The 11,615-nt window shown below is 40.8% G+C and overlaps 1 protein-coding gene across 1 annotated transcript; it reads left to right on the top strand.

Moving 5' to 3' along the window:
- The first annotated feature begins 1,135 nt into the window (after positions 1–1,135).
- On the top strand, positions 1,136–11,157 carry LOC134585726 (discoidin, CUB and LCCL domain-containing protein 1-like). The gene is made up of 11 exons (XM_063441188.1): positions 1,136–1,208; positions 2,061–2,270; positions 2,514–2,651; positions 2,988–3,039; positions 3,700–3,772; positions 4,990–5,123; positions 5,648–5,688; positions 7,189–7,278; positions 8,471–8,555; positions 10,470–10,504; positions 10,586–11,157. The coding sequence occupies exons 1-11, from the start codon at positions 1,136–1,138 to the stop codon at positions 11,155–11,157; spliced, it is 1,503 nt and encodes a 500-aa protein (XP_063297258.1).
- Positions 11,158–11,615: the final 458 nt, after the last annotated feature.

Here is an 11,615-nt window from a genome sequence, read left to right on the forward strand (position 1 = left end):
GAGATTATAGAAACTATAGTGCCTAAAAGAGGTTTAGTTAGAAAACAGGTTAACGTTGAAGGAGTATAGAACGTCTAGTGTGAGATAGTGTAGATAATAACGAGTAGTAGAGTGAAGCCGTGGCCTGACGAGGCAAGGCAAGAATCAAGCCCCCGTATATTAATAACCCTTTTGGCGTAGCGTGGCCTAGTATAGGCAGTAAATAGCGACGTGGCTCGTGATAGATTAGTACCTGATAACCGCCAAGATTAGTGGGGCTACACGCTGGCTGTGGCGAAATGCCGTGCGAGACCTGTAAATGAGGTAGCACATAACAGAAAAGGAACGTAAATAATACTTAACTTATCTTCAATATATCATCTCGACAGGAAAACATATGTCAAATATACCCAGTAATACGAGTACCTACTGGTGAGTTTATCCCACACTACAAGTATAACCCAGACTTACATCAAAATGTGTAACCTGGCATTGTAACAGAACAAGTTTGTTCTCCAGGGAAGTATCTGAGGTATAAACCAAACGAGCACCAAGAAAGGCTTCCAAAAGTGTCAGGATGCCAGTCAGAACCCAGATATAACAACATGTTTCAGGAAAGGGACGATACCACCGTACATTCGGCATGAGAACCAAAAAGCATTACTTTACCCCCACAACCTCCCCTCTTTACCCCTATCCTCACTATTCACAATAGGAACAAAATCCACAGGGAGGTATTTAACAGTAAAATCATGCACATCCCTAACTCCACAAAAATATCCATCACTGCACGTATAAAACATCGTTGTAGCTAGAGCACGCAGTAAGTCCAATCTAAGTAGCTAGGAAGTACGATAGAAAGAACACAGTTACAATACCTCTTCCAGGTTTATCCTCCCAGGAAGTAAACTTAACAGAGAACGAATTTAAAACAATACTTTCAAATGAAATCGTAATAAAATGCCGAACGGCGGAATAGCCGATTTGAATGAAGAAGCAAATAGATTGCACCGTGATTACTATGAACAATATGGCGAAATAGAAGAGTCGAACGGCGGGAATAGCCCGAGCTGAGGCTATTCCCGCCGATTACCTGGCGTACAGTCGTTTGAACGTTTTGCGATAGTGCTTGCTGGCGGGAAGGCAGCAAGGGATGATGGGACCGGAAGTGTACTGTCGTGACCCGGATATCCGACTGGACGAGGGTAAACAGCGTACGTCACGGCAAGGTAAGGAGAGAGGAGTAGCGTTATATAGGAACGCTAACTCCTCCCACAAATACAGGCCTATGGCCTTACAACATATCGAACTGCTGGTGAACATTCAGGCATTGCTAAGATATTAGCGATAATTACTTATAATAATAATTAGGAAGCACTGTTATTCACAGGACTAAGGACTGAGACAGCACAGTACAGCCTAATGGCTGGATTATTGTCTTTCATTGGGCTCCTGCTATGTGCCCCTCTATCACTACTGGCAGAAACGTTGGGTGAGTACTGGTCGCTTTGCTATGCTGTTCAGCTCAATGCTGAGAGAGAACATGATTTAACCAGCACCGATTTATCTGGAATTGGGCTTCTCCTATGGCCTTTATGCTGAGTATGCGGGCAGCGAACATACAGATTGTGTGATACCTGTGCTACTATCTGATTTGACTGGTGTTGGGATAATGTTATCTGGTCTACTTACTAACATCCGAATCGCGTAACGAACGGGGCATAACCATCCAGTACGACGCCATTCCTAAATCTGGACATTGGTCACAGTATGTAACAATTTCCAGATCAGGCATTTTAGGCTGAATTATGCCATTTGGATTTAATTTGGCTACAGTTTGGTTAGTGAATAACCCTCTCAGTGTCCCACGTTGCTGGTTAAAAAATGATGTGTCTAGTAGACCTTGGTGATGGTTTATGGTTATTCCCAGGATCCTGTAAAAAAATACACCATCCATGGACAATATTGTTATGTGAGTCTGTATTATTTATAGGTGCGCAGTATACACCTTGTCCATTACAGGGTGACACCTCGGATATTCATTATTTTTTTCACAAGGGACATTTCTCTGTTTCCTACAGTGGATGGATGTGGCCACGTGGTCATGAATGATGAGGGTGGAACTCTTACATCAAAGAACTACCCTGAAACATACCCCGACCACTCAGTTTGCCAGATTACCATCAGAGTGCAGAGCGGTAAACAGCTGTACATCAAAGTGGCTGATTTGGACCTGGATATTGACTCTGCATCTCTGAAAATCTACAAGGGTTCATCCACTGAGGAATATGGTGAGTCTCTATAAATTCTACAGTATGGTGGGATGGAAAGCAAATGCTGGGGATTTGGAACATGTACTGGTTTTATAAAATTGTCACAGTTCATTGGAAATCATTTTTTCAGATTAGGATTAAGTACCAGACGTGATCAGCAGCATTATAGAATACAGTTTATTATAGACGCTATCCATACATATAAAATACAAATGATATTCTGCATCTCTAAGCTACTGACCCTTCCATATTTTATTTCAGTGAGTTACAGTGGAGATCTGAGCAAGGCAAAGACGGACATTTTCTTAGATGATAATACTGCCACCATTCATTTTGAAAGTGGCCTCCACGTGTCTGGCCGAGGATTTCTGATTAATTATGCCAGCAGTGATCATCCAGGTACTGTGTCTACTAAACTGTGAATGTGTGTTACGAAGGATTCAGTTTGTGTCTCGGGGCTCCTTTGTACATGTCATGTCAATATTGTCCGTCACTGACAGTGAGAGCATTAAATTCATAATTCTTTGACAGTAGCTTCAAGATTGACCATACTCTGCAGGCATGAACACTACTGCTACATTACCTGCGGAGAAATGTGACCCGTGTTTGATCTCTCGGCTATGGCTCTTACTGCTATAGAATGCTGCGAGTTAATTCGTTTTAAATAAATACGGCTCTTAAGGTGTTAAAATACGTGTGCAGGAATCTCACCCTGCTCCTGTTTTTTATTGATAGATTTCATTACCTGCTTGACTCGCTGTGACTATAAAGAAGACCCAGAGTTCAGGTACGCTTGATTTGGCTAATTATACCTTCATAGAACATGTTGATGTTAAATAAAATGTGATCATAGAATATTGTAATACCTTTCCTATGGTTCTGCAACAAGCGTTCTGAGATCCCTGTCTTTAGACTTTATGCTTGACAAAGAGGGGATCTCCTGAAAGCTTGACACTCCAAAAATGTCCAATAAAAAAACTACGCTTATCTAATACTTTACAACAGGGCTACCCAACCCAGATCCCCAGCTGTTGTAAAACTACAACTCCCATGATGCGTTGCATGCCTTTAGAATGCATTTCGAATGACAAAGCATCATGGGAGTTGTAGTTCTACAACATCTGGGGATCTACCTGTTGGGCAAACCTGCTTTACAAGAATTTGTTTTATGAGAAAATTATGGTAAATGCCGGGAATTATTCACCAACATTGAACTGAGGTGAATCGTCAATCAACCTTTAAAATTCAGGCAGTAAATCAGCTGAGCGGAGAGTGTATGTGAATTGGGGAATCTGAATTAGAATTCAATATGTCAGTGTGATAGTATACCGGTGTATAGTACGAGTATTAAACGTAATCTCTTCTTCTGTGTTTTGATTACCCTTTGTACAGCACTGCGGAGTAAGTTAGCATTTTATAAACAATAACATTATTTCTACAATTTCAGTAACTATTGTCCAGCCGGCTGCTGGGATGTAGCTGGAAACGTATTTGGAGATGTGACTAATGGATACCAAGAGGTGTGTAAACTGAGCTGTGCGAACATTTCTTCCTAGTGCACATTTTCTATTGGGCAAAGTATTAAATCAAAGCATTCGTGGTAATCCCTGCCCATAGTTCCATCTCACAGTGACTGGGTCCTGTGTAAAGTCCCCTCGCTTGTGGAGTTGGTGTACGATGGAAGTTGGTGGGGAGCTTGACTAACCTTTGGGGACTATCATGAGAAAAAACATCACCAATAGAATAGCACTAAACATTTCTACAAGGGCACTCTAACACCATAACCACCACAGCCCATTATAGTCCTAATGTTGGGAGTCTCCTTGTGCTGTGCCATCGTTACGATTTAGATTATTTTCACATGGTTAGATAGACACCCAGGTCTACACAGATATCAATAAAGTGGACATTTCTATTAATAGTGATCTCAACGCGGTGCTTTTTTGAATGGAATTCATTGGCTGAAAAATATCAGTTGGCACACCCGGTCAATGAATTAAGTCTAGATAGGGACACCATTGATATTTGTAAAGAGGAAGGTGACCCTGCTTTAGCTGTAATATATCTGTGAATAGTATAGAACCCCGGGCGCGGAGCAGTCACTAATAAGCAGTGGGGGTTACGTCCTGGGTCACAGACCTTCCTTCTTCCACCTGTCACTCTGCGTTAAGTGGGATTGTGGACCGCGGTAGAGGAGCTTCATTACCCTCTTCCCAATGAGAGAAAGCAGCTCTCCGCACGCAGGCCATGGAACAAATATCTGTTTTAGAAAATGTAGGCTGTTCCAGACATTATTATTATTTTCCTGAAAACTGATAAATAGTCAACAGAAACAAATGATCTACATCAGTTTTACCTCGCGTAGTAATAAGAAAGAATTATTGTCATCAGCTGATCTAACTCTCATCACTCCAGGCAGCCCAGCAGTGTCATTCACAGTATCTCAGTGGGAATTACAGCTATCGCATACTACGCGGTGTGATATTACACTGTGCGATATAGAATTTCAAAATATGATCTTTCCCATAAAATGCCAGTTATGTGAGGGATTAGTTACTTTAATTACCCAAACTAACACATCACACAGATTACAGGAGGGATCCAAGTATCAATACGTACTAATAAACTGACTTCATTTCAAGGCATCTAAGTGCTTGTTTACTACCAATCTGTGTTAATATTACAGACGTTAATACATTTGACAGATATTAAGCTTTCTCTTTTTATTTCTTTGCAGTCGTCCTTCGTTTGCAAATCGGCTGTCCATGCCGGCGTTATCGCAGACAATCTGGGCGGTCAGGTTCTTATAACTCGATTACAACGCACATTCCAATTCAAAGGGATGGTGACCAGTCAGATTTTGCCAAAAGGGTAAGTTGGAATTATTGTGCTATTAAATAAATGATTATTTATACACAATATCCTTATTTAGAGCAGATTGTAAAATTCCTATTGGACAGGTGATGCTAGCTTCTCACTGATTGGTTGTGTGTGATTGATTAGCCGTAGAAGCCGGCCCGGCTACCCTAAGAGACCTAATGTGGGCTATAGAATCCTCCATGTTCATCATAGCCCATATGTTTATGCTACAGGGACACAATCCATATATATTTCATAACTAGAGGGCTGTCAAATCAAGTTCATTTATATTAACCCCTTAAAAAGAGAGGTTTAAATATACGGGTTTATATGATGACACACGTGAGGATTGAGTTTATTTATTTAATTGAACTTATTACTGCTGGACAATGCTTTTAAATATCTGAAAATAACAGCAAAGCACTCCCTGTAGTTTATTTTGATGCTTGTGCCAGACCTGTCCTGCTATAATAAAGGATGCGTTACCTACCTCAATTCTAAAAGGAGCTTTTTTAATTTGATTTATGTTTTTGCAGTGTCTCCGATTCAAATGTCCAGTTTATGTTCAACAATCCGGGTAAGAAAAATACCTTGTTAATGCCCGTAAAATGTGCTTAAAGAGACACTCTAAGCTGCATGTGGACAATGTTTAATCTTTATATAAATACTGCATTACAAAATGTACAATAAAAGATAAGATACTGATCTTAAAGAAACACGGTAACGTTAGGAATATATATAACTATATGTATACAGTATGTATTCCTAGCAGTATATTGTCCCAGTCACAGCTTAGGTGGCCAGGGCAGCACTGCCAGGGTAAACAAAGGCTTTTTATTTATAATTTCTCCCTCGTAGCTCTGCTTTCCTCAATGGAGCTCTGATTTCCATAGGAAAGCAATGGGGGGCTAGTGCAAATGTGCAGCAAAACGCTACGCTGCACCAATCAGATGGTTTCTCTTAAACAATCTGATTATAACTGCACAGTGGGAACTTTGTGGGTTCTCGATCACCTCAGGGGGACTTAGCCACGAATATTATGGAATGGTTTCCCAGACAACTTGGATCGCAGTTTTGAACCACTTTGAAATCCGCCAAGAGAGCACTTTTTGGAGGGAAGGTGCCTCAGACTAAAGGGAACAAATGCTACCTAAGAGCCAGACGGACCATCCCGTATTGCGGCCTCAGGAGCTCAGGAGCTGACTGGCAAAAGCACCAAATGCCCTGAAACTATTTGGGGCATAGGACCACGTGTGCGGCCGGTCAGAACTTTAACACGGTGGCGTTTCCCCTACACTGCATGGGTTATTTAACAATTTATTATTTGTGGGGTTATTTTATGTTTTTATTATGTTTTGGGGTATTTTTATGGTTTAAATGTTTAGGTTTGCCTCTCTGTTCCTGCGAGATAAATAGCTTACCGATCTTTAACGCAATTATCTCCCAGGCCTAGAGATTGGCTGTGTTTGGATGCATTAAACAAGTTGACTCCCAGAACTATGTGTTGTCTAGTTACTGGGAGGTGAAGGGCTATAATCACTGCTTAGCACCTTGTTCCAGCTGTTGGAGGATTCAGCAGTGAAAGTCCTTATTAGGACTAGAGCTCCCAGGGCCGTGTGTCGTCCAGTCCTTGGGAGGGAATAGAGCTAGTCTCCTATCCTGCTCCAGGAGGACCCCAGTCAAGCCACAGCGACTGGGGCAGAAGCGCTGGGGATTTACCTTGTTCCAGCTAGGAAGCGGTCCTTGGCAGAGATACCCAGTCAGGGTACAGGGAGCTCCGGTACAATGTAGTTTAGCTCTTGGCAACAGTTCCATTAATTGGGCCACATTGATGGAACTACTGAACAAGTTGATAGCATCCATGGGAAGTTCTACACATGGAGTTATATACTTGGATCGCTCCATTGTGTGCATGCTATCAGCAATGGCTCGGGTTCTCTCACAGAGTGTGTCAATAAAGGTAACTCATTTAAATGAGAGAGTCTGATAATATCTGTTTTCATCCTGCATTGATGATTTAACTGGGAAGTAGAGAAAGCAGGCAAAACAGTTATTTACTTGATCTTCTCCTCTGCAGGATACATTTCATCTACGCGTCCCACATGGACAGATACAAAAATGGGAGAGTTCACCAAAGACCAGATAGCTACTGATATAAACAAAGCAGGTGAGGATCTCACATTAGTGTTCGGATATCACAGTTTTCCTTTTAAATGAGCACGACAAATAATAGTTACCAGCCACAGGCCTGGCTTTATAAAAGAACAAAAGATTTCATAAAGAGCACGTGGACTTGTTCATTCCAAAACTTAGTTCCAAGAAGCTAGATGTTCAGGAGGACTTAATACAGGCATACCCCACTTCTAAGTACACAATGGGACCAGAGCATGTATGTAAAACGAAAATGTACTTAAAGTGAAGCAATACCTTTTTTCACTTCCCAATGCATGTACTGCATTGCGATAGTCATTTACAGGCATAACTGATATACATAATGCATTGATAACTAAAATACATTTCAATGATCAATCTCAAGTTCCTCAGGGAACCATTAGTACTGGACAGTAATGCTGTAACGTGTTAGGGTCATGTTGAAAGCTTTTGCCTTCAAAAATATTGTCAATTTCTGTGTCCTTCAGGGATATCCAAAATGTATTCAGAAGTGAATGTACACTGTTTGTATAAATCAAAAAGCCTTATACTGTACATTGTTTTATTCCACATGTCTCTCATTCGAAAGCTTGGGGAAGTTTGTAATGAGCTGTGACTCAAGTTGAGAATGACTACGGAAAGAACTGTACAGTATACTTACCTTTATTTCATAAGAGTAAGAACTGCTTGTAATGCTGTCAACAGACCCATAACTGGTTAAACATTGCTCAACCAACAGATGGCGCTGTGTATGAGACTACTCCTGCAACTATTTTTTCAGCTGTAACAACAGATGGTGCTGTGTATTTAAATACTGAACTGTATTTAGACAATTTCAGCCTGTATTAACATAGAGGCTCGCTGCAAAGCTTGCACGGGAACTCCGTGCATCAGCTCCGCCTCTTCGGCCATACTGCGGCTGTGCGGCGGCTGAATGTCCGTTCTCGCGAGGCACTTTAACGCACACTCGTGGGTATGTCCGTACTCACGAGTGTACGCAAAGTGAGGGTCCGCAAAGCGGGGTATGCCTGTACACAAAGTTCGATGTTTCTGTAGTGTCCTACCAGCAGAGGTCCCAGACAGTAAAACAAGAAATCACGCTTCTTGTTAGAATGAAAATCGATGATTTGCTTTTTGTAAAATTTTTCACTGATTGTAAACTTTGTAATAATAAGTGAATTTCTAACATCATGTTTGTTTAATTCTAGGATTTCCAGTCTTTGTTCTTGTCATGGCAGTTACACCGATTGTGTTTCTAATTGGAGGTGTGATTACCATGTGTATGTTGCTAAGGTATGTGTTTCACCATATATAACAATATATGTAGAAATCACTGCATTACAGTGTTAAATAAAGAGATGGAGGTTTTAGTTTACCAGTTTGACGTGTTTACAATTGAAGTGACATTTTCTGACTGTAGTAACTTTTGCCCTGACGCCAAATAGTAAATGTTTCAAGCTGAAATACTGAAATAAACAGGAAATGCAATGTCATTTGGTATTTACTAATTGGCGTTGTGCTATCATAGATTTGAGACAACCTTTTTGTTTATTGTGGAAACGCTAATGACTCTAGTTGTATGGTCCCACTAAGCACGTGGCATATTAAAGGGACACTATAGTCACCCAGACCACTTCAGCTCAATGAAGTGGTAAGGGTGCAATGTCCCTCAGGATTTAACCTTTCAGATGCAAACAGAGCAGTTTCAGATAAACTGCTATGTTTACATTTGGGGTTAATCCAGCCTCTAGTGGCTGTCTTCTGGACAGCCACTAGAGGCGCATCTGCGACGCTGGAGACATATTATGCCTCCATCGCGCAGAGCGTCCATAGGAAAGCATTGATAAATACTTTCCTATTGACAGTTTGAATGCGCGCGTGCATGTGCATTCGGCTCTGCTGACGTTGGCAGAGGGAGCTGACGTCGGCGGGGGAGGAGAGGTCACCAGCGCCGAGGGTGCCCGCCGCTGGAATAAGGTAAGCAGCTAAAGGGGTTTTAACCCCTTCAGCGCCACTGGGTGGGGGCACCCTCAGGGCACTATAGTGTCAGGAAAACTGCTATGTTTTCCTGACACCATAGTGATCCTTTAATCTTTCTGTGCCAGAGTGGAGATATGGGAAATACACCTCTCTCCTCTGCGGCACTGTAAGTGATATAAAACAGTTTAAACAGTTTTACAAGAGGTTATAAAACAGATCCCATAGGCTACCACACATTGAGATAGCCAGTCACGTCTCTGAGTTGTCATCAAGTAGTTTAATAAATAATAATTCTGGGGTTTGTTCACATTTTGTGCCAATGAGGACGGCAATGCATCGAGCTGCTACAAACTGTAAAACTGAATGGGTCAATGGTGGGTTCTCAAAGACTTGTATTTTTTTTTAAACTGTTTTGCCACAATTATAGCTACAAACAGCAATGGATCTGTTAGCAGCTTTAATTTAAAGGCTTTACGTTATCAGTTATGGTTCAGGCATAACTGATATAGTGATAGCCAGAAATATTCAAATATTATTACTTTTCGATTTTACAGGCTCTTTTGAACTACTTAGAGGACTACCAGGCACTTTTCACGTTTACCACATTATAAAGCATTGCTCATTTGACACTTAACGGTGGAAAATGGTGTTTTAATTTTTTTGGCACTTACATCGTTTACCACTTTTAGTCTTTGATTATCAATCCAGACTGACTAAGAGCTCAGAAACATAAAACAAGTTGGCTCTGTGTTAGGGTTGATCAGCAGACAAGAAACTAAACTGGGAATTGCAAAATTGGGGGAAAAAATAGCTGAATTGGAACATGTATCCCACTCAGCTATTTGTCCAGCTCGGCTGTATTGTGCTTGAAAGTACGATTCTTGGGTCAATTCCCAGACTAGTGAATAACACTCAATCACTAAATTTGATTTATAAACCACCAGATGGTCCTTGGCTCACAGCCCTGACACAAATAGATCAATTTTTTATGTTTATAAACATAGGTGGCAGAAAGCACATTTTCTTTCCTTTCCTGTTGAAAGCCAACAGATCCTTCGTAGATATTGATCAGGGCATATCTATTTTATCACATGTGGACTATTGTGTTTATAAGGTAATACTATGTACACAATGCTTTGGAAATGTACCATGCTTCAGAGTAAGGGCAGTTGACTAGGTGCATTGATTGTTGCTGATAATTTAAATGTGAATTTTCATTATTTACAGGAAAAGAAGAGACTTTGGTGATGACATAGAAACAGGTAAGTACAGACTATGTGAAATGTTGCTCGTCTGGACAAAGATTACAGAGAAAGATCAAATATATTGTCTGTTTCCTGCAGGTGTCTGTATGCAACTAAAGTCATTTGGAAGAAAGGAATTGACAGAATCTAATCTCAGCTACGAGAATGAGGATAAAAAGTATAAAAGGCCAACACCACATGTCTCTCTTCTGGATCCTCAATATTCTCATCATCTCCCCATGATTGATCCTGGCTTCCTGATAAGAAAGGCGCCCACCACCAAGTACATAGATAAAGTGATCAAGGATTCTTGTGGAAGTGGGAAGACTGAGAGCCTCGCTCATAATCAGTCAAGTCACAGTAGCCATGACAATGCCACGTGCGTCACGTCCTCTGTGCCTCAATATGAAAAGCCATGCTTAGAAGACGATGCAAAAAGAAAACCAGTATATACTGACTACAGATTCCCTTCAGATTATCCTAGTCGTCATCACCATCTTCCCATTGATTATTGCCAACTCCAATGTCCTCAATATCATCTTCTTCATCATCTTCCTCAACGGCATCATCCTAATCCCCATTTTCATGATCATCCCTCCCATCTTTATCATTTTTATCCCCAAATTCCTGTTCGTCCTCTTTCTCCAACTCATCATCATGATGTCCACTAGTTCAGAGACCAGATGTGATGATTCCCCCCCCCCCACCGAGTTCAGTAGATCTCCCGTGACATAGATACACAAGTGTACATACCAACTGACTACTGTGACCACTGAACATTGAATACAATAAAGATGATTATTTGCATTACTTGTGGCTTTTTGAACAGTATTAGTGTGAAAGAGCAAAACACTATATAAAAAGAACTAGGATTGGTGCAATCCAGTCTTTGGAAGGTGGGATGAAGGAAAAAATAAAAAACATAACTCAAAATAAAACAACTTATAATAATAAAAAGATATCTTGTATCCATTCCCCAGACACCTAATTAGTCACATTGTATATACACTAAAGCACACTTTGTTTCACTTCATCTCACACATTATATTGCTTTAAGGCAACCTAATGTTTGTCCTCTTTTTATTGGTGTATTTAGCACCCATTTGTAGTCACTACTCCATTTTCCTGT

This window comes from Pelobates fuscus, chromosome 1 (genome assembly GCF_036172605.1).
Source record: "Pelobates fuscus isolate aPelFus1 chromosome 1, aPelFus1.pri, whole genome shotgun sequence".
NCBI classification, from domain to species: Eukaryota; Metazoa; Chordata; class Amphibia; order Anura; family Pelobatidae; genus Pelobates; species Pelobates fuscus.

Bases quoted from the DNA above. Each gene is read 5' to 3' on its own strand.
- LOC134585726 (XM_063441188.1), top strand. From the start codon at position 1,136: ATGGGACCGGAAGTGTACTGTCGTGACCCGGATATCCGACTGGACGAG. The intron at 1,209-2,060 runs GTAAGGAGAGAG...TGTTTCCTACAG, and splicing joins ACAGCGTACGTCACGGCAAG to TGGATGGATGTGGCCACGTG. The intron at 10,505-10,585 runs GTAAGTACAGAC...TGTTTCCTGCAG, and splicing joins TGGTGATGACATAGAAACAG to GTGTCTGTATGCAACTAAAG.